Below are 24000 nucleotides of genomic sequence, written 5' to 3'. Positions count from 1 at the left end.
AGGTGCAAAAGCAGGCAGGTCCTTTTTGTTCATGTGCAACCATTCATCTTGCAGGGAGGTTGCTGATGGCCCTGTGGTGCTCTGGCAGGCTCTTTAGCCAAGTAGTACCTGAAGGAAAGAGAAGGGAGAGGAGGTGCAGGGAGGCTCTTTGGAGTCTCAGCTCAGTTGTTGCAGGTTGGAAGGGTCCAGTATCAATGACCTCAGACTCGCAAGTTCTGTATTTTACTTCAGGTAGGCAGTGCTGTAGTTGGTGGGAGTTTGATTTTAATTAATACAAAGAAATTGATTTCCTACCATTTCTGAGACAAGTGTAAATAATTTCTTTCTCTTTAAGGAGTTCTGGCAATATTTGCCTTTTAAACTGAAGGAATTATCTAGTTTTATTATCTCCCTCAATTCAATTATTTTACCTCACGTCCCTGTTCCAGCATCATTTGTTGAGATTCATTAGCAGTTCTTTGGCAGTCACAAGACACTAATCATCTGTTTACAATATTGATCAGCAGCTTTCATGTTAGATTACATTTGAAGTGAGAAATAATCCTGCAGCAAATAATAAATAAAAGACTGGGAAGAAAGGGAAGAAGCTATCTTAGGCTCTATAAAGTATTTTTTTAAGTACCCTGGAAACATCTACATGCCAAACAGCTGGGCCCCCTTAGTGACTTTCAGCTCTGAAATTCCAACAGAATTTCCCATCCACAAGTTGTACATTGTCTCTAGTCATCTGTGTTTGTAAAGACACAGATTATTATGCCTATGGATATACATTTCTGTTGACTTCTAAGCAGTTTCTGAGTGGTAGAATTATTTATGGGCTAGCAAAAAATACTTAGCTTCTGATGCCTTAACTATTTCATTTGTTACTGTATATACCTTCTTTCCATGTTATACATAATAGGATATTGTTATTGTACTTCTTGAAAATTATGTACTCTTCAGAATGGGAATTGAGAATCAAATAGTAGGAATTAAAAAGTTTACTTTTCTGAAGTTGCTAGCTAAATTTCTTCTAAATTAGTCTGAAAAGGCTGATTTCAGCAGTAGATTTGTGGGAATTGGCATTAGAAGAATGTTGAAAGTTATATAAATTGCAGCCAAGATTTACTTGCATTTACTTGTATTACTTCTCAGAGCTTTATTAAGGTGCCTTAATCTTACTCAATAATAAGGTAGAGTGATTTTGCAACCATAAACATTGTAAGCACATCTTCAAACTATGGGGTTCCTTTAAAATATATTACTTTCAGATAGTCAAAATTACTAGTTCATGCAGTTGTATGCAGTCATTTCCCAGAACAGTTCTAAAAGGCAACAGCTATCAGATAGAAAAGACAATAAAGTTTTTGCTTTTCATAGGAAATCCTTACTCATATACATATATCTATACTTGTGGTTGTTAATTAGAGGAAAAAGTTTCCTGAAACTCAATTCAGTTTAGCCATAGAGATATAATAAAGACTTATATTGCCTTTTCCTACTATTATAAATATTTAAGAATGAGTAAGTTAGTGTGGTTTTGCACATGGATAATGACAGGAAGAAGTGTCAAAAGAAGAGAGATAATGCTGAAGAATTTAGATAAAACTTGGGCAGAGGAACAGGACACTAAATAGATCTGGCAGCAGCAGACTGGCTTTTCCATTACTTTCTGATCCAATTATGAGAGTTGCTCAAGTTGTGGATGTTGCCCATTTGTCACGTGATGTTGCCAGCATTTATTTCCGAATCAAATCTATAAAAGGAAATGAGAGGTCCCTGTCCTTGCAAACCACTTGTCTGGTAGGAAATCACTTACAAATAATAAAGTGCATATTAGAGCATGAAATAGTTCCTTGATATATGACCTTCAAAACTGGTTTAAGGAAAACAGTTGAAGCTCGGAGTAGTAGAAACTTCTCTTACTCTGAAGAATCACAGGCTGCAGTCCTGTGTTTGTACAGTTCACTGGACACTTGTCTTCACTCTGAAGCTGTATTTACAGAAGCAGCAGGGGTTCCCTATAAGCAGGGCAGGAGAACTGCCTGGGAACAGGGAAGAGCTGCCTCCCCTCAGCGTTGTACTCCACTGGTTTGACTTCTTTGGGGGAGTCCTCACCCTCTGAGTAATGACAACAGAGCCAGACTTGTAGGAGGGGCTGAAAGCATGCAGGAGCAACTCGCATGGCGGTCGGGTTCTCAGTGTCAAAAGGTGACAAAGTTACATTTAATCTACATTTAGAGTTATCTCTTCGAAGCAGCGGGTGAGAATTAACTTCATGATTTTCGCTGCTCAGTGAAATAACAATCCAGTGGAGGGTCTCTAATTTTTTGTACTGATTTGTGCCCAAATACATTGTGGCATGCAATAGAAAATTACCTTACTATACAGCTAATACAAAATGTGATCTAATACAAGGCTACTTGAGATTTATAATCAGGAGGATTCAAATCCAGTTTTGACATGTTACAGCATGTAAGTTAGTGGTTTTGGCCAATGTTTTGAAAATAAAAATCTTGGTAATATTTCCTGCCATGAAATGCCTCAAGTTTACTATTTTATAATAAACGTCTAGCAGCACCACTTCTCAATTCCATTACACTCCCTTCATCAAGGATTGCAGAGTGAGTTGTACATACTTACTGGCTGGATGTTATATTGACTTAAAATTGAATATGATGTTCATTGCAAAGGCCCAGGAGTTAAATGATTGCAGAACCAGAAGCAGTAACAAAAGTGCTGTGAGCTGATTTGCCATCCTTTATTCCACACGGACTCTGTTCTGTTTACTCTTACCTAGTCAGTTTAAGAAATAAATTTGGCATACAGAATCTGTACACTTTCATGGTGCCATTATTGCTTTCAGTAAATAAACAACAAGCAAACCTCTCCCAGTACAGGTGACATACAGATTATGTGGTTTTCAGTAATTTTTCCAGTTTCAAGGCTCAGTGCTCTACAAAAGACAACTGTGTAAGCAGCATTTTGATAACAGAGATAGATCACCTGCTCCCAATTTTTGTCAAGTCATTACATATTTTTCATTCTTTTTGCATCTTGTTCAGTACTTACAGATTAATTTCATGCTTTGTTATCATCTGTTGTCCACAAAAAAATTCTGCTTGAGGGAATTTTAACAGTTCCTACATTTTTCTTTTCACAAGTGCTTCAGGAATACAAAGGGCAGCAATGTTGTAGGATTGTGTAATGCACCTTTGCTTACTCTCACAAATATTTTGAGAGGTGTTTTGGTTTTTTTTTTAATTAAGAGCTTTTGTGTACATTCAGGGAGAGGTCCTGACTCTCCAAAGCCATGATTTCAAGGAAAAGAATAGGTGTGAGTTTTCCATCCTCAACACATTTTTTAGGTACTATATACCCTAAGTAATTTGCTTAAATTATCTCTCCTTCTTTTCTTAGTTGAGAGCTTGGTGGCCCCTTAAAATAGTAGGTAGGCAGCAACATTCAAGGACTGAAACTTGAAGTACACAGTTAAAATGGAAACTAGAAGACTGAATCAGAGGTTTTTGGTTTTAGTATGATAAAAGCTTTGTTATCTAGCTCAGAAAAAAGCTCCACTATTTAACAGGTAGTGAAGGGAAAAATGTGGAACTGTTCTCTGACTTATAATGTATTCTTATTTGCAAAGCCTATCAAAACCACAGTGCTGGCCTCATAATATTACGAAAGCACAAAATCATGTCATTATTTTTGCTAGTATGATCTAAAGACCTTTTGGAGCTTTTTTTAGTGCTTGACAGATAGAAGTTTGAGGCATGTATTAATATATTTCTCAGACCTTGCAGATGAGTTTTGTGATCTATGAAAGTTGAACTTGTTGATTTCTATAAAATAAGATGGCAGATGGAACATGTTTCCAGCAGGCAGAAATAGAACTGCTAGGGTGATCAGGCTGATCCCTCAACTGCGCACACTTAGAAATTTAGTGTAGAGTAAGAGCTTAAAAGTGAAGTCACAGAAATAGTTCAAGAAAGGGATGTAGAATATATCTGTGCTGGTCACACGCGTGGTTTCTGAACACTGTCAGCGAGCTCCACGACTGATGCATTTTGTCTAGTGGTGTTACACAGGGGCATGTGGTGGCTATGTGCTTTTATACATTTATAAATGCTGTTTGTTGCCCCAGCTTCTTTCCTTATACTTGCAAGTCAGATAAGATTCTCCTAGGAGTTAATAATATACTAGTTTTGTTTTCTTTGAATATGAGATGCCCCAACACAAGTTGTGTTCTGTGAAGGCGGTATTTGCCATCCTCCTATCTTCAGCTCTAATGAGCTCAGGTTATGCTTAGTGCAGACTGATTATGCTTGAAGACTGTTGCATCTGGCCTTAAAAAAAGGCAAAATAAGTCCAATGAAAATGAATAAAGGTAGATCTGGAAGTATTATCCTGTAATTCTCTTAGACAGATCTGAAGTTAGGTTTTGGAGGAGGGTTAGAGGCCAAACTGCTGCTGTGCCTATCAGAATGAGTCACTAACTAGCAGAGTAATTGCATTGATTATTGCACACCCACAAATTACAACAGAAAATACTTTGCAGGGGGTGGAGGTGGTACTTTTCCTAAAGGTTTCTGTATAATTAATCTACTGTAAGTGCTGGTTCTTTAGAAACATCTGAACCCTACCTGTAGAGCATGGTCCTTGTGTGCCAGTTGGCCACCCCTCCCTGCAACGTCATTGCAGTGTTTCTTGTGCTATTGCTTTGGTGCTAATGAAGGTTTTGACAATGCTGCTGTTGGGGAAATTCAAGTCATGTATTCTGCTTTTGTTTTTAAATTGTAACTGTTTGCCTGTCTTCATTGCAGGCATTAGGAGTTTGAGCAGCTGCATTTTGTATACCTGTAGCAAAACAGCTCCCTTGTTAGGCAGAACATTTCATAAAGGATTGAGGAGAGCTGACTGAGCCATAAGGGACACTTTTAACTCGTAAACAAGAGGCTGATTATCAAGAGGCTGTGCTTGTTTGTGGAAGAGGTAGCTGAGCAGGCTTCCTTCTCTCTTGGGTGCCTTACCTTGTACTTCACCCAATCATTAAATCCATTTAATTTTTTTTTTGTTGACACAGCTTGCATTTGCACTCAGTAGATGTTTGGGGATGAAGGGCAATTTTAATAGAAAATTAGTTGCTACGCTTGGTACGAGCAAACCAGTAATAACTGGAGTCACTGGGGCAGATTGTCACTCGCTGTCTCGTGTGGGTTTCTTGGAACATCAGTTTACAGCCACCTCAGTTAAATGCTGGATTAGGATTCAAGTTTAAAGTCAGGCTCTCAAAATGGAGACTGCCTACAGTGAGTAGAGACTAGAGGCTTGCAAGGGATCGGGGATTGACAAAAGTAGTTTTTGCTTCATAATATTAAATTCCAGGTGTTTACTTGGCTCAAATAGAAACTTTTTTAATTGCCATTCTTCTGTTACTTTACAAGGCCTGTGCTGCAAAACCCAACAGAATATTGAAACACCGATCAGATTTGTGGCATCTGCCAGGCCAGCAGCACAGCCCCTGGAGCCGTGAAGTTTTCTGGAGCATGAGGGGGAGCTCAACTGAGCTTCCCATCACCCACGATGCAGTCACTCTGATCATCCCCTGGGCACCACTCACAGCTCTGTGGGAGGAGATGAAAGTGCTAGGTTAGAGTTCTTCCTCCCAGTCACCTCTCCCACTCCATTTTGCTGTCTGTCCTCTGCTGTACCAGCACAGCATCCTGCTGTTTGCTGTCATGCTCCGGGACTTGGGCTGCAGGCTGATGGATCCAGTTCTGTTTTGTCCTCAGATTTGGTACAGAAAAGGATGCTTCAAAAGATATTGTTTGAATTGCAGAGTCAAACATGCCACATTTAGAAAGCCCTGCTGGTGGTTTGCCTCTACACCCTTCATTTGACTCCACTGGATGTCATCCTTATGATATTACAATGTTCCCCATCAATTGTCACTCTTTTATTCCACAAAATGTTTCCATGGTTCCATAGATGAGAGACTGGGACTGCCTATATGTATATAGGTATATATATATGTATATATATATATATATATATATATAAATATACACATAAGCCCTGCACTATGCATTGGGAGGTACAAGAACCTTGCTCAGTAGGGAGGCACATACCTCTCTTCCTGTGTGAATTAATTCTCTGGATCATCTTGCACTGCAGTTGTTGTTGGGAGTTGGGGAGGTGTTAGGTGGGGATTTTTAAGGCATTGCGTGATTTACTTTTTTGTTTGGTTAAGTACTTGAGAGAAGAAGTAGTAACTGAAATTCAGAATAGAAGTGATGACTTCATTTCACACCCACAATGGCAGAACTATGAAAATGTGTAACATTTGCCACTTCTTTAAGTGGTTGTCAGGTAATCAGACAGGTTTAATCTGTGTTTTAGATGAGAAATTGTCTTACAGTCCTGACAGTCCTGAAGCTTAGGAGAATAAGAGCATAAATTTTGGCTTGAGGGAGATTGATTTCACATTGATCATAGCAGTTGTTTCCATGTTTACAATATATTAACAGAAGTAGAAAATATGGCTCTGGATGGAGCCTTCTACATTCCACTTTCTGGGAGACTGAAGGTGACATCAGGATAGCTACTAAATGTATGCTCCATCCGGAAGAAAGGCAGAAAGAATCTTAGTAGAATAAAAATTGTATTCCTGACCTAACGTGAACGTTTGTGGTTTGTAAAGCAGTTAGATGAAAACTTCTTTTTTCCAAAATACATAAAGATCTGTTCATGAAGTTACGTAATTGTTTAATCATCAATAGTATTTATTCCAAATTTAGGTATCTAAAAAGTGAACTAAGTCCATTTCTTAGCTACTTGAATTTTTTTTTTAGGAGTTATAAGGGGGAGGAGGTTTCTAAGGTAACCTACCAATAAATAAGTTTATTTCCGAAATAAGGGAAATTTTCAGCCCAGGCTGTAACTTCTAGTAAGACAAAGCTGAAAACCAGTGCCCTGAGGCTTAGCTGTATTACATTGCATTTGTTACCTGTATTGTTTTCTTGGAATGCTATGTATGGGAATACACTGAATCAGGAAATTTTTCACTGAATTAGGTGAGTAAAAATATTTTTACGAGACCTTTTAAAACACAGTAAAAATAGCCTATTGTTTAGATCAGTAATATCAGCTCAAGGTGTTTTTAACCTGCTTTTGGCTCTTCATGATTTTTGGATGATATATGATTATTTATAGCAAAATGTATCTGCTAGTGAGAAGGAGGTTCAGGAATGCAGGGCTGACGTTTTGGATTGTCTCAGGGAGAGTGGAAAATTTCCAAATAGTTTTATATTAATAAATATTTGAGGTGTTGTGTGTCACATCTTCATTTTGATGACATCCAAATATCACATCCAAATATCAAGGTTTTGTATGGTCTAGTGATTGCTATAAATTCTTAAATAAATGGTGTAAATTCATGTGTGCAATGTAAAAAATACCTGCAATTCATGGCACCTGTAACTCATGAGATCTAAACCATTATCGTTTACTTCTTTAATACTCCAATTAAAATACTAAATTAAAAATATATTGATTGCTTTATTTTATATGTATATTAATAGGTGCAACTCTTTGTATGCCTCCATCCCTAAGGAAGAGTTTGGTTGAAGCAACTATTCTGTTTGGTCATGACGTAGGTGATTTTCTGCTTTCAAGCACAGTACATTATTTCCTGGTTCTCTTCGGTATGCTAAATATTTTTGGTAGATTTTGGTGGCTTTGATCTGATAGAAGTCAGCTGCATCTGCTTGCAAGCACAGTGCATCAGATTACCAAAGTGGTTTACCATGTCCCTGTTTTATTCTGTCCCAGTCAAGGTTTCTCAAAGGACCTAGCTTGTGACTTCTAAGAACTGAAAAGCCACTTTCCAGGAGTCACACCTTTAAGTCTTAGTTTGACCAACTCAGAATGTAAGCTACTACAGTCACAGCTTACTCTTAAAAACCTAATTTGTCTTTTCCTGACCTAAGGTAACATTTTAAAATGTTTTAGTCCATCTCCACTTACCAGCTAGAACAGAGCCAAATTCTCTGTTCTTTGAGTTATCCTGGCTCTTCCTCATGACAGGAATTGCCAACTGTGGCTGCCACCCCAAGGATAGTGCAGCCCCAGGGGAGGTGCTGCAGAGCAGGCAGGGCCCAAAGGCCACACCAGGGCCTGCTTGCCATTGAGGTGGCCACAATGTGGCCATGGTGGGAGGAAGGAGGAAGAAGTGACAAGCTTTGGGATTCATAGGAATGAGTTGTAAGGATTGAGGAGAGTGATTGTTGGAAGGCTGGTCAGGCAAATGGGGCTTGATTGCAGGGGTCGAAGCTGACACTGTCTGGATGTTGTCCTGTAATAGAGAGGGAGCTGGCATCCAGATATGTTTGCCATATAAAGAATCCTCCTCTGTGCTTGCAGTGGGGGGCCTTATGCAGATGAGCAGAAAAAGTACTGAGGAACTTAGAGCAGACAAGAGAAGGGTTAAAAAGAAGTGTGAAAGTTGGATCATGGTAGTTGGCACCTTGAAATGAAACAGGATTTTTCTGGAAGGCTTTAGTCACCTGGGAAGGAAGGATCGAGTAGCTGGCTGTGTGGGAGGCAATTTGCAATCAAGTGTACTCCTCTGCAGTAGATTGGTACATTTTAATGAGGGAAGTATATTTGCTCTGATTTATGTGATGTGCTTAGGACTAGAAGTCTGGAAGTCATTTTAAATAGACTGCTTTGAGGCATAATGGTCAGGTGGAAATATTTGAAGCAATGATATGGAAACCCTGTATTTACAATGTATTTGTAGGGTCTCAAGAAGCTGAGCTGAAATGATTGCCTCTTTTTCAGAAGAGATTTTTAAGAGTAAATAAAGCTCATACAGAGGATGTAAAGGCAATAGTGAGGAACTACTATAGCTGCACAACTTTATTTATTTATTTGTTTGCTTATTTACTTCATTAGTTATATTTTCAGCTGATATCTCAATTCATGCCACCCTTCAGAAAAGGATACCTTTACACTCGCCTCCTCCTCATCCTTTCTCCTTCCTGTAGGCTTTGTGGGGCTGAATGGGAATGGTTTTTACATGTTAATTCCCCTTAGAGATGGCTTTCGGTGGGTGGGTATTCCCACCCCCAGATGGGGAGGAGGGGAAGGCAGCCACCTGTAGCAGTGAGTGCCTGTGGGAGGAAGGGCTCAGTTAGACACTGCTCCCATCGGAGGGGATGGAGAACTGGCTCCTTCTGCCTCAGGACCTGACACTTAACCACAGTTCACTCCATCCGCTGAGTGGGCAGTGCTTTTCTTTGGCCAAAGGTGCCAACACCTTTGTGAGAGGCATTCAGCTGATGCCCTAGGTATCAATCAAGCATAAGCTTCATATTTGAGGAATGTTCCATGGTTTCTAGTATTTATCATTTTGGGTTTTCCAGTTCTTTCTTTTTCTTGTAGTCCTTGTCTCTGTTATATGTGTCCACTTTCTCTTTCTACTTTAGTTTGATATCTTGTCCTTTCTTCAGCTTGCTTTTGCTTTTTTTTCCCGCTGTAGGAACAGAGAGTTTATAATAGCTGTAGCATCACTTCAAAAGGTGGATCTGCAGTGTTTAAAACAATAATTGTATAAGTAATTAAAATAACAAAGACTAAATAAACATGTCCTCGCCAAGTGAAAAAATAAATTTCAAGGGCAGTATAAGCATCTGTCTATATATGGTGTTGCTTCCTCTGTTCATCCAAGACTTTCTGCAAGGGTTTCTCTTAGGTTTCTGCTTTAACATCTCCTTTTCTCTAACATTTTCAAAACTTCTTAAAGAATGGAATTTTCTCTCTCTCTACTTTGTTCATGGTACAGTTGGGAGGAAAAAAAAGGCAGAAGGTTTTACATCCTGAAAAGATGTGGGGAGAGACTGGGAAGCAATTTCAGAAAAGTTTCAGAATTTAGATGTTTATGCAAAATTTTGACAGGATCATGAAGTGAATAGTGGTATTACACTCATTTTACACAGAGCCAAATTGAACTGTGGAAAAGGGATTTGTTAGGTTTCACAAATTTGTGACTAACCAAAGGACTCCGCTGATTTATTAGCAGTGTTGAGGTGTTAAGAAAACAACTTCTGTGTTTGAGTTGACGTATTGCTTTAACAATTTTGTTCAAGGGAGGAAAGAGCCATATAATAAAGGAAATACTAATTCATCTAAACATCCTTCATTTGAATTTTGAACGATATAGCTGAAAAAACTCTGTTACAGTGTCATTTACCAGTAATGATAAAACATAAAATGGACCCCCAGCTTAAAACAAGCTGGATCCTTGAGTCTCTAGAGCTGGGGCTGGAGAAAAGAAGGAGCCAGCAGGCAGGGTTGGACCTGCCTCTCTAGCCGTGTGTAGCTGTGGCTTCACTGGTATCACAGACAGTTTTGGTTCCTCTTCCAAATAATTCTGAATTAAGCTTGCTGGCAGACATTTCTGGATTGGATAGCCTGGGATAGCTGCTAGGAAAAGCACATTGTGCCAGGCAACTCTTTGGAGGATTCAGTGTTGAGCAGACTCTGAAAGTCTTGCAATCAAGTTATTATAGTGCATGAGAAAACACCAAGTAGCGGAAAGTTGTGTTTTTCAGGAAAAGTTGTGCAATCTTTTTAAAGTTACAGGCTGTTTCTTTCTCTGGAAAGCTAATGTTTATAAGCTGAGCGGCTTTTTACGTCACTTTTATGCCTTTTCCATGACAGAAACATAAATTCAGTTAAAAATGAAGTGAACATTCTTCTAGGTAACTTTTGTACTTACAGTAAATTTTATATATGGACTGGCATGAATTTTGAAGACAGTCTTCATTATATATATGGCTGCTGGAAACTCTCAGCAACAATATTTTATTGCAATTTTGCTAATAAATGCTTATAGCTTTTCTCCTGTAAGTGTATAATCTATCATTTTGCAAAGCATAAAGCATGAAGGCTGGGGGAAGGAACCGCGCAGACTGAGGATTGAAAAACTTGGGAAGTGTTCTCTGATTTATTGCATTTCCAATTTTCAGGAGTTCTTTGAACATGCAAAAAAGCTCTGGGATGATGAAGGTGTAAAGGCGTGCTTCGAGAGGTCAAATGAATATCAGCTGATTGACTGTGCACAGTAGTAAGTATTTCTTTTTATGAAATTTATAGCCAAGAATGTGATCGTCTATAACAAGTTGGAAAATATATCAGTGAGATTCAGGAGTTTTGCAATATAGGAATTAACATTTCCATTCTCTGTATAGGTGGAGCATGTATAGCAAAATTAATTTATTATCATAGTTTGCCATTATTACACAACTAAATATTATGTCTCAAATATTTCACACCTAATAAGGAAAAGTATAAAAAAAATCAAATAACTTTAAGTATCTTTATTCCACTCAAAATTGATTTACATAAAATCATTTCAGTTGAAACTATTAAGTTGGAAAAATGTTGAGTCAATCTAACAAGAATCCTTTGTTTAAAATTCTGAGACCTAGACAGTGCTGAAATTGCTCTGTCTTTTCACATTCCATAAAAATTTCTGAAACATTTACATAACCAAATGCATACCTGCATTACTAATACATTTTCTAGTCGGAAAAAATTATAAGCAGTATTTAATTAAAGACAGTGGTACATTTGGTATTCTGTCCTTCAACATGAAGTGGTACACATATATGTAACACAGTCAAAATCTGTAAACAGATTCAGTTATGTAAAAGAGTCAAAATGTGTAAACAGATTCAATCTGGTCAGAAATGTTCTGAGAAGTGTTGTAGATTGTGAAGGTGCAAATCATAAATACATAGTACAGTGATGCAAACCTATTAATCAAAAAATAGTCTGTTAACATTACAAGTGCTACAAACTGAGCTGTCCTTTATAGTAACACAGGTCTGAGTTAGATTTCCATGGAAAATACACATTTCATGTGAACCACTATTGCCAGAACACATACTCATGCAGTTCTATGGGATTTAGGGTTTCCAGAGAACCCACTCCAGTGGGTTACAATGTATCTAATTGGCAGGATGGTCAGCAGCAATGCCACAAGTCTGTTCTTGCACTCAGTGTTTTGGTTTTCCCTCCTCTCTGCTCTTGGTGCTGAGCCTGAAGCAGAGGAATAGGTCCATGTCACTAAAGGACTTGTCATGCTTCTGCCACAGTGGGGAATTTTGGTGTTGCAAGTTTGTTTTCCCTCTTTCCAGACCATTTTTGGGAAAAATGATTCATCAGCACATGGAAGTGAGGAAAAATTAGATATGTGTATGAAGGAACTCATTTGACCTCAGTGCATTTACCAAAACTTGGGCATTTGCTCACAGTCCAGAGTAGCTGGAAATTAAAGCAGTGGTTGTACACAGAGAGACTTAGACAGCTGTGCTAGGTTGTAATCAGTGGGTTTCCTCTCTGCCCTCACTCACCATAGTACAGATCTGAGTTGTGCTTGCTGAAAAGTGCAGACTGACTGTTTATCATATCTATTCACACGCTAAAACATCAGACCAAGAAAACAGAATAACAGTACATATTTAAAATACGTGAATGTCAACTCTACTTCAGCGATCAGTAAGGGTCTCACAATCCTACTTTGAAAAATGGTGCTGAAAGGGCCAGACAAAACCAGGAATACACCAAATCGTTGTGCTAATGGTGGTGTGTTTTCCCTTTAAAAAATTATGCCTCTGTACAGGCTCTGACAGGAAGAATGTTAGGTCTCATGTTGTGTCCAAAACCAAAACCAAATGAGGAAAAAATGGGATCTAGAATTAAATCCACTGTCTTGGAGTAGAAAACTAAATCTACTACCTTTTTTCTCTAAAAGGTTAAAGCAAGTTTAATAGGGTTTTGTCTATGTTTCTTCCCTCCATAACTTCTAACTGGCTTGCTTTTCCTTTATTCTAAGATTATTTGTTATAGTAGTGAGTGCATTTGCATAATTCTTCACCTTCAAGACCCTTTATGAAGTATCATTTGATATTTAAGTATTCCTTGAGTGTATCTGTGCTTTTCATGTCATGATCTACTTGAAAATATAACAGCTGAGTGACTTATCCTTGTTTACACACCTGCAGTCTTAGAGCAGAAACTTGAAATTCAGGTACAGCTGTGTCAGTGATCTGATCAAACAGCCTTTCTCTCACAGGTATTGATGATTTCAAACACTGAAGTATAATCTTGACAGAAAGATGCTAAAAATGCACCCAACTTCTATCTGCCCCTCTACGCAGAAGAACATTTCCGTGCTAGCCATGGATGGACGTTTGTCAGGGTGGTGGGGTCACATCCTCCTCATAACTGAGAGCCTGTGAGCAGAGGCTGGAAATAGAGTTCTTTCATGCACTTAGAAAATACAGAGGGTGAGGGTGCTGGCTCAGCAGGAGCGTGTGGCATTTCTCTCAGAACCTGTCCATGGTCATCTTGCACTGGTGAAGGGGAAAAGGGAAGGAGTGTAATACTGATACACATGCTTACTGTGGGACTTTGAAACATCTGCGGTGTTTCCATGACACTGGCTTTAGGAGAAAACATCCCATGCCATCAGTTAAATCCTAACCTTTTGCTTGGTAGTGAAGGAAGAACATTATTATCAGTAGGTCACCACTTCTCAGCTTAAAAAACCACAAAGCCAAACCTAAAAAATCCCAGCATGTGTTATAAATATCATTGGACTACAAGTTGGGTGGCTGGCTTAAGAATACTGAAAAGCATTATTAGCAAATTATAATGTCAGCGACCAAACTTGCTGACTGTTAAATGAGTTGCAAATACAGTGTATTTTGGAATAGTTTATTTTGGCTACAGTACAGGGCTTCTGTATTTTTAAAACTTAACCTAATTTTCTTTATTGCTGTGGGAGAAGTATTTTGCTGGAATCAAAGGTAGTAGAAAGACACAGAGACAAATGTTCTATTTATGTTATGCCTGAAAGTTAATTTTCCTTGATCCTCAATGGCCTTTCAAATTATCAGGATACTGTTCCTTCACAGGAATGAGAATGGGGTCCTGCTTTTCCCTCATTCTCACTCCTTTAATCATTTTAATATTCTTACACAAGTCTTTATGTATCTCACTTCTTCCATTGTTAAGGAATACATTTAGTGCACACATGATGTTGATGCATCATGTGATATTTGTAGCAAATACAAATCTATGGCCAAGACAGAGGTCAGCAAAGATCAGGATTTTCTTTATCACCAGCTACAAAGACATTTATGTAATTCTTGGAGGGTATATTATTGCATGGCCATCAACCATCTTCTTTTCTTAATTACCTTCATATATTTCTTCGAGATTAATATCATAAAACTGACAGGTTATTGTTTTCCCTGTCCTCTGATTTAATATTTCTTACAAGGTAAATTTCAAGTTTAATCTCAACTTTGAAAAGTTGTTTTTATTTAGTTGTGTCCCCATTTGACTTAGACAGATTTCAGCAGATTTATTCTGTTTATGATGATAAAACTCCCATCTAACTTTAATTTATTTGAACTCTATTCAAACTGTGCTTTTTGTCTGTTTTCGCATAATTTAAATTGAGCAAATTCTAGGTCTATGAGGGACTTTCAGATTGTGATTTAGAGAAGTTTTGGCATTGAACTGTCTAGTATATAAACAATAGGCAGAAATTAAAATTTTCCTGTGTTTCTAGGACAGTTTTCTAAAAGTTAGTTTCCTGTATGATGAATACAGCTCCATTTTTAATATTTCAGTTTCTTTATACTGGTTACCAAATACCCAAATTTTATTGTATCCATGGATGGGAACCACAAAGAAAATTCTATAAATACAGAACAGAACAAAACAAATAAAGGTTCAGGTATGATGGCCTTCAATTAAAAAATGAAAAAAAAAGCTAGTGAGTTGATTATGTCTTTAAAAACTTCATAAATTTAAGTCAATTAATTTATGTGGCGACAAAGAGGTATAAAATTTCAATTCAGAACATCAGTCATCCTTGGGGGATATCAGGCACCCCCAGTCTGGTGATGTCCATCTGTTGTTTCCATAAAGTAAGCATTGAGCTAACTTAGTTTTGGCTACTCAGCCATCAGGTAGCTTGCTAAAATTAGTTTCAGTGATCAGAAAAAAGGTGTGGGGATGCTTGCAGTGCTCAGACATTGCCATGGAAAGGTGGTAGTACTAGAGCACAAGAGTAGACCAGCACAGCTAGGCACTTTGGGAAGGGGACAAAAAAGACAAAAGCAAGACATTCAGTTCTCTTATTCGGTCACACACAGCTCAACTTCAAGCTGTTGTTGTTAGAAATAAAAAACCAACTCCTTTCAAGTTTATTAGAAAGTTCTAGAATAGAATTTTGTCTCACTGTGTTCACATGCAAATAGCAGCATGTGTGCTCATGAGTGGCCCTGGTGGAAAGGGTTTTACTCAGCTCACTGAGTTCCTTGGAAGAGGAACTAGACCAAGAATTTAAGGGAACCCTGCCCTCAACCAGTCCTTTGCCCCATTTTATCAGTCTTCTTTCCCTGACAAAATTTCTTTGACCACTTCTGATATACTTAAGTGTGAAGGCCTAAATTGGTCTCTGTGTGAACACTGGGGCTAATAAAACTTCATTGTACAAGTTCTCGGGAAAGCAAACACAAGGGATGTGAGCTTGCCCAAAGGAAATTGATTTTATATTTGAGCTGATATAGATGGAAAAGACACAGATGTTTTTCTTCTTTGCAGTCATTCTGTCCTGGGGGGGTTTCAGCCAATTTCTGAGATGTCTATCCTATATTAGGTAGGGTAATCAAAAAAAAAACCAACTCTGTTGTTGGGTTCTGTTCTGTTGTTGTCCACAGATTCAACTCTCAATGTGAGAAAAAAGATAATTCTTTTCTCAACAGCAGCACTTCTTAAAACCAAGCATATTTTTGACTTGCCTTGCACTCTTCTAGACATAAGGTTTAATTGCTGGCATGCACAGTCATCAGTAAGTTCCCTCCTGTAGGCTGAGGTCAGAAAAGCTGCCTTGGCATTCTCTGCTTTTTTGTCTAGCGTGGCATTGCAGTCAGGGGTATTGGTATACTACTTCTTCATAAGGGGCAATGAAGTAAATGTGGGTAGATTCATTATAAATTAAGCTAAGCACTGTTATTACTGTTGCTGTTGTTATCTAGAGAACATTTTTAAAAACAGTGATTCTTTTTACACTTGATAAGACTAATAATTTTTACTTACAGAAGCACAAGAAAAGTATTAATATGAAATGTTTCATGTAATGAGATTTTAAGAACTAGATTTTTCTGGTGATACAAGAAAACCATAATATTATTTTCTTCCATCTATTCTGGGTCATATATAAACAACTCACTGTGATGATAAAGTTTCTTCATTTTTTCCTTTTAAAGTTTCTCGTGCAGTATCACTTTCAAACCTTAAAAATTCATTGCTTAAGCTAGAAGCAAATTTTGTTTGCTTAATTCATGAACAAATTTTCTCCACTTACCTGATCTAAACTATAAGCCTTAAGCAACCACTAAATTGTTATTTAATAGTAAAAAAAAAAAAAAGAGAGAGAGAGAGAGGTTGTATTTATAGAGTAATCACTTTAGCCTCACTGATGAGTCTTCTAAACAGAGGTGGCTGCCAGATAGGACAGAAGTCATTCTCCAGTGTGTAATGCTTGCATTTTTCACTGTTTACTAACTAATAGACCACACTCTCAAGAGGCAGAATTGTGGTTTCTTAAAATATGCACTGGGAATTCTGTGAAATAGCCATTTCATGTGTTGCTGTGATTTTTTTTGTTGTTGTTCCCCTTTTTGCCTTCACTTACAAAACAAAAATCATTAGATTTAACCAATTCTATCTTAATTTTGGTAATCAAAATGTAACCATGATGTTATAATCCTAGTATTTAGAAGTACAAAGATATGGAATAAGAAGTAGCTGGATAAACCTCCGAAATGCCTTTGTATTTTCAGTTTGGAGGATGAAGCAGTATGAAAATACCAGAATGGCATACAGGCCTGTTTAAACCACTTTGGTTCGCAACTGTCTTCTATACCTAGAGAAGACAATAGCACTTCTCAAATATAAAAATAAGATAGAAGGTAGTTTATAAACACAGCACCTTCTTTGCCTTTTAAAATTGATGTGACAAATACTTTTTCTTATTAACTAATTGCCACTGGAGAGCTGTTTAAGCTGCCCTTGATGGACTGCTCAAACATAAATTTAAACCATACATTTTCCCACATGCTTCACTGTGTATGACTGGTTCTGTTTCCTGCGGTTTTAGAACAAGCAAAAAGGTTGAAAGTCAAAGGCAGAAAAACATAAAATATTCCCTAACCTCAATTTAAAGGAGTAATAAAATCTAAAGACCAGGCAGAGTCATGACAGATGCATGAAAGTACACTTAGACTCTTTTTGATGTTTTATTAGACAGTGTTAGTTTTCTTCCAAAAAAGTACAGCAAAGCCGGCTTTATTCTGTCGAGGAAACAGTTCTTTCCTCCCCTAGTCATCAAATTTTTCAGTTTTTCCTGAACAATTGATGAATGTTTTCCCTAATTTTTTTTTCCTGACTGCACACACGGGGCAAAATACATGCAGGACGTGTTAGTGTAACATGGCAACTCAGCCTCGTTTGGAAATGTAATCCATTCAGCATATTGGAGAATTGCAAGCAGGTCCATCAGCTGAGCTTGTCTGCATTTAGTTTTCTCTATTAGTATCCTGTATTTAATTTGGAGATATATTTTTCCATATCCTTTCTACAGAGTTAAACTACAGACTTTTGCAATACAACACTTGAGGAGCTTTTCAAGCCTGAGCAAAAGACTGCTGAAGCACCAAGACACTCAGTGTCACCCTCAGCATATACACTCTTAAAGCATCCATATCCTTTATAACAAAGAAAGAGCCTTCTGTTGCATTTATTATTAAAAGAGAAAAGACTGTGTTTATTTTGCATCACAGCAGTGAGGACAGATGTGAATAGGTGCTGGTACAGGGCTGAATCAGTGAGCTGGCACGCTGAGCCAGTGTGACTGGCAAAAATAACCAGACTCTGGGATACTGAGCAGCAAGAAGAGAAGGCTTCTCTGTAAGACTGGACTGCACTGAGGGACATTTTGTTTGAATTTTGCATATTAAAATCATAGAAGTAGTTAATAAAACATAGGAAAGGAAAATAGCAGAGTTAATCAGCATACTTTGAAATTGCCTTGAAGGTTTATATCTTATCTAGAGTACAGATAACTGCCAATAAAGAGAACCTTAAAAATATGTGTATTCCTACTGGCAAGTTAGAGTACAGTAAACATGCTGATACAGCTTAACTCCAGAAATCCTGATTATGAATCATTGTTCAGGGTCAGCATCTCAAAATGTCTCCAAATGAAGTAAAACTGCCAATGATGGTTATCTAGAATCTGCATGCAGGATTTATGAGTGGATTTCAGAAGGAAGTTGTGGGTCATTCTGCCAATTGTGGTGTTATTTATGTGCTGTTCTTGGTTTAGAGCTCTTCCAGTGTATGCGTGGGAGAAAGAGTAAACTATGACCAAAGCCAGCTTCATTATATTGCAGGGAACATTGAGAGTCATTTATATTTATTCCATTTCTAAGAATTTAATTCAATCTGTTCATTTACAATTCATTGCTGAGTGTGTGCATGTTCTCAGTGGCAGAGATTAGTTGGTGAAATCACCTTATTAATCATTATGTAACAAATGTATTTTAGGTTTTGTCTATGGGAATTTTTTTATACTATGCTCTATAGAAAAAGTGTGTTCTATATTCTCTTACTTTAAATCTAACCTACTGTGAAATGCATGTTTACATACTAAATTTATATAACAACTGTATCATAACTGTGAGTTAAATGCTTAAAACAGAAGAGCATTGAGAATTTAATGCAGATTGTATGGGATACTGTCATATTATTTACATTTTAAGTTTTCTTAAATGCCACATGCATTTTTTCACTTAGGGATGGTCAGTTTTTCTTTTTTTCAAGTAGTCAGTTTCACATGACAGGATAAAGAAAGGCCAAGAGTCATATTTCTTCCTTAAGAAACTGCTCACTGGCCAGACTCTGCATACACAGCCTGCTCTGCACTAATAGATGTACACAGCCTTGTTTATGTTAGGATCTACAAGAAGCCAGGGTTTGGGTGGCTGTGTTTTTCTAAATTAACGCTGCACTGACAGATTTGGAAAAAGAAAGATGGTGGAATGCAGAAGTTAAGAAATAAGAAAATTAAATACAGTTGATACTGTGTTGAAAAAGTCTAAAGACTAAGCATCTACGCTTGAAAAATAAATTTTACACCTCAGACTAAACCAAAATAGAGTCGTGGTATTTATCAGTTTGGTTGTAATCCCACTTTTAAGACTAATCAGACTGGGAAACTAAGCAGTTCAAGGGTATCTCTCTACTTCTTATAATTAAGTTAAAGCTAATTTTGTTCATTTTAGTACAAGGCAACAGTGATGCTGCCAGAAATTTTTAAAGGTTTATTTGACTTTAGAGAAATTGTTTCAGTTGTGTCTTTTGTAAAAGTATTCTTTCTGATTCAATTAGAATTGTTTGTTACATTGTGGGGTTCAACCTGAAGTTTAATTTGTGCCTAAATTAAGTAGTGGAAAAGAAAATACATATAAGATGTATCAGTAGACATCCTGTTTAATGGACATACTAAATAATAAAATTTCTGAAAGATCATTAATTCTAGAATTGGTTAAAAAATTAATTGTTCCTCCTCTTACTACTTCCCTGATAATTCCATTAATTGTAGTCAAAAAAGAGAGATGAGTTTAAGCAGTTTTCACATATAAGTGCTAATGCATGGAAAGGTCAGTCTTGAAATCAGTTATATGGATTTTCTGAGAACAGCCTTTCAGTTTTGGTTTTCTTTCATGAACGTGGCAGGGAGGCTGGGAGGTTTTGTTTTGTTTTGTTTTTCAGATATTCGTTTGTGTAAGTTAATTGGACTGAATATCAAAATAACCCTTAACTACATTTTCTGACCAAAATCTCTTGCTACATTTCTTTATTCCCTGCTTTTGCCCCCATGCTGTTTTTTGTCTTTCTTTAAGAAGGATTCACTACCTTTCTTTTGGTTTAGAAGGATGAGTTTGGAAAGATCTGCATTCTAAGCATTAGCATCCTGAAATCCTAGTGGTGCAGAATTTGGATAGTTATTCTTTATGAAGTTACCTTCCCAACTACATTGTGGAGAAGTTTAATGGTCAGCACAGGTGTAATTTCTTAGCCTCAACTTATTTATTGGCCCAACTATGTCAAACATGTAATTGCCAACACTGCTGTGGCAATTACTAAAAAACAGCTTATTAAAGGGTAGTAGAATACTCTAGACCAGTGTTGCTACCAGAGTTTATTCTGTTCAGGGAATGTAGAAGTAAGCTTTATGTGTTAAGGAACTTGTTGGTCCTGTATGACTTCTATATTCATTTAGTTGGTTGTCCTATTTCCTTACATTGTCAGGATCATAGAAACTTTTTTTCCCAGCAAGTTTGCCATAAACTTGCTTTTCACCACAAACATAGTGGGCTTGAAAAGCTTTTCTCTAAAGAAGTGTATGCCAGGAAGCATTTTTCTACATTCTACAGAACTGATTGTAGTAAACTATAGTTCATTACATCAGCATTGTTACAATTCTTCAAAAAAAAGGGGTCAAATGTAGTCACTAGTTTCCCCAAGTTTCATTTTCTTTTAACTACATGGAAATCTTTGTTTTGGGGGTTTTGGTGGTTTTGTTTGGTTTTGTTTTGCATCAGAGCAGAACTTGTGTTCTGCACTGGTTAGTCACCCCTTTCCTCTGAGGTTTCTTGGCAGCTCCTGTCAGTAGGGGCTGAGGTCGAGGTGGGAGGTTCTCCAGAGGAGATTGTGGTGCAGAGAGCACAGCTAACACAGGCAAAATTTAGAGGTTTTGACCTGATATTAACCACCAAATTATGTTATGTAAGAATAACAAGGGTGAGACCTCTATTAAAGCTTATTCATAGAAATTTGTTAACTTATTTATAAATATACCATTCTGTACCTGTGTCAGGGATATCATCATAATATACAATATATTGAAAGAATGATTAAATCATTATTAAAAATTACTTTAGGCATGCTTTTACTAAGTTGTAAACAAGTTATACCTTTTTAGGGGATGAAAAGAAGATGAAAAGAGAGGATTATATGTGGGCGAAGATAATAAATATGGGTTCACAAATAAAGCAAAAGAAATAAAGCACCAAGTATTTTTGGCAGAAATTCAGTCTCTTATGTCTCTTTAATGAGGCAAATGTTAAATGTATGGGATTGCACAATGTTGAGGGGGCTTAGCCTATGTCCCGATGGAAACGAGCAGAATGGATATGAGGAGGGAAAAAGAACAAGCCATCACAAAAGATCCTGGAAACAACCAAAGAGACATTGCTAGTGAGATCTTTTATTTCCACACCATATGAAGAGCACGGCGCAGGTGAATGTTCAGAAACTTGAATAAATGCACAGTTGGATTCTGAGCAATCAAGGTAGCCTGGCTAAAAGGCAGTTACAATAAACATGAGATATGGATATGGCATGGATACTGTGAGGTTGTCAGAAATACACAGAGGACCACAAGAACTGAAAAGAGGGGGAAGGACCACAAGAACTGAAAAGAACTTAAAAGAGGGGGAAAAAACCAAAAAGTAAATGGTGATGCATTCCATGAGTTTCTTTAGAAAGGAAATAATTGAAGGACAGTTCCAAAACATTTAATTCTAAACCTTTCAGCCTGTGGGATGAGCTTAAGACAAATATCTTTACTCACAAGCAAGACAGGTTTCTTCGTCTCAGCCTCATTGTTCCAGAAGATGGGTGTTACCTGCAATAGTAGGCTAGGAGCACAAGTACACTTTTTCTCCAGAGGAGAAAGGCTTTCCAAGCAAAAAGTCTCAGTTTCATTCTGCCCCTAACAGGATTGATTCTAGTTTTGTAAATTGTAGTGTGGACCTCAGAACACCGAGACAGGTGCTTCTGTTTTAACCAGTGTGGTGCTGTCCTCTTTGCCTGAAAAAAAAGTTCCCTACAAAAATGTTTATCAAGAACAGTGCTCTTTAAGCACAATACTCGGTAATTCCCTGTACCTCCATAGAAACCTGTGAAAAAGATCATGAGTTCTTCAGGGGACTTACTGGCTGAAAGTTTCAGCATCACTGATGTTTTATCAATTTTCTCACTTAAAATGGAGTCAGAAGCATACCTCACTTATCACACTCTTTTGGAGAGATTTCAGCATAAAAGCTGCTTATTTTCTGGAGATTTTTCACCTTTGCACATGTGTAATAGTTATTGCAACACTGGGTGAAAGTCTTCTGAGCAGAATCCAGCATGTTTGGATTTTTACTTGCATTGCCTTTTTTCTTCTGTTTCAGTGCCCAGACCTATGACTTACTTGTGATCTTGATCTAAATTTGGTGGCTGACAGATTTCCCTTTTTTCTCTCCACTTGCTAATTACTTCAGATCAATTTCTTTGCTTTACCCTATTTTGTTTGTTCATTGTTTTATTATTGAGAAATTGATCATTTTTTTATGAATTGGGCCTCTGGGCAATTGAGATAGAAGATAATGTGTCATTTTTGTCAGTCACTGTGAGATGTCTTGCATATCTTCCTGGGTGTGTAGGGCTGGCTTATCTATCTGCTATTCCCCATCCTCCTTTGACCTTTTCTTAGTAATTTCATTATTTTCTATTTTATGTATCAATATAATCAGACAAAGCATAGCAGCAGGAAAAAAGGGGGGGGAAATGGGCATTGCTTTCAGAACAGATATTTGCATCTTATTAGTAAATCCATTCTTCCTTCATGATTCTCAAGTGAAAAGAATCCATCAGAAGCTCTTATTGGAGTATGCTGGAAATTCCCAACTGTTGTTGTGTATAAATAATAAAACTATTAACAAATCAAAGATTAGGCTTTATATGCATTTCTTCTTTTAAGTAGTTTAAAAGTAGGCAGGTAACATGCTTATTTCTCAGATGATGACAGAAATAAAGTAACAAGTAGAACCTTGGCTTCAGGATACAAACTTCCTAGAAACATGATCCTTTAAAATATTTATTTGTTTGAAGTTCTCTTTGCCTGTAAGAAACTACGTTTTCAATGAAGGAGCATTCCTTCTCCAGTTATATGGCCTCAACAGAAATTTTTTAAGCCTGAACCGCCCGGTTGGATGAAGCACTTGTGTTCATTTCTGGGGAATGTGAGGACTCTTGACTTATTTCTCCCTTGCTAAAAGATAAATAATCAAATCCTAGTTGTTTCTCAAAATGTAAATAGAGGAGGGCATTGAAATTAGTCTTCTCTTTGTTGTGCGCTGGAGACCACTAAGGAGTGCGAAGGAAAGGAAATATATGGAATTACATTGAGTTTCAACATACTTAAAACAGGAAAAGCAATAAAAATGCTTCCCACCAACAGTGGAAGGTGTTGAGTGACATGGGCTGTGCCAGGAGACAGCACAGCATGGCTGTGCGCATGAGGGGCTTCCCTTTCTTTGCAGCTGTTTCATTGTCTTTTTATTCCATAATGGGGCCCCAGTTGGGGTTTTGCATTTCTTCCCAGGAGCTGCTCACATGTTTAAACTCAAGACCTTTCTCAGCACGTATCTCCTTTGAGTTAAATGTAATACGGTTGCAGGTATCAGTTCAGATCTGTGACTCACTCATCTGCCTGCCTTGCTTGGTGCTCTGAGCTAGAAGTGGCTTACCAGATGCAGTTTTCTGCAGCAAAGTTCTTTCTGCATATACAATTGTGTGACCAATAGTGCATGTGTTACACATGTGCAGGTAATACAGAGTATTTCTCCCCAGAGTGATGACTTCCAGATCTGCTACCAACTTGAGAAGGTAAGGGAACTCTGGAAACAAAGTGCTTTCCTTCTCTTTCTTCCCCCTGCACCAAATGGGGCTCTGCCTCTTACTTCCTCGTCTTCCAGTCCCCTATATCGCTTCCTCTGTACCATTCTCTCCCAGAGGCACACTTTAGTCTCCAGTTTATAA

At 37.6% G+C, this 24000-nt stretch overlaps 1 protein-coding gene across 1 annotated transcript in view; it reads left to right on the top strand.

Annotated features, from left to right (window-relative positions):
• GNAL (G protein subunit alpha L) overlaps positions 1–24000 on the top strand; it is a 115320-nt gene that overhangs the window by 47749 nt on the left and 43571 nt on the right. The window contains exon 5 of the mRNA XM_005423344.3: positions 11013–11110. Coding sequence (XP_005423401.1) covers positions 11013–11110 — 98 coding nt within the window. The remainder of the gene's footprint in view (positions 1–11012; positions 11111–24000) is intronic.

This window comes from Geospiza fortis, unplaced genomic scaffold (genome assembly GCF_000277835.1).
Source record: "Geospiza fortis unplaced genomic scaffold, GeoFor_1.0 scaffold100, whole genome shotgun sequence".
NCBI classification, from domain to species: domain Eukaryota; kingdom Metazoa; phylum Chordata; class Aves; order Passeriformes; family Thraupidae; genus Geospiza; species Geospiza fortis.
Note: the sequence above shows the minus strand (reverse complement) of the source record. Positions and strands in the feature narration are given on the sequence as shown.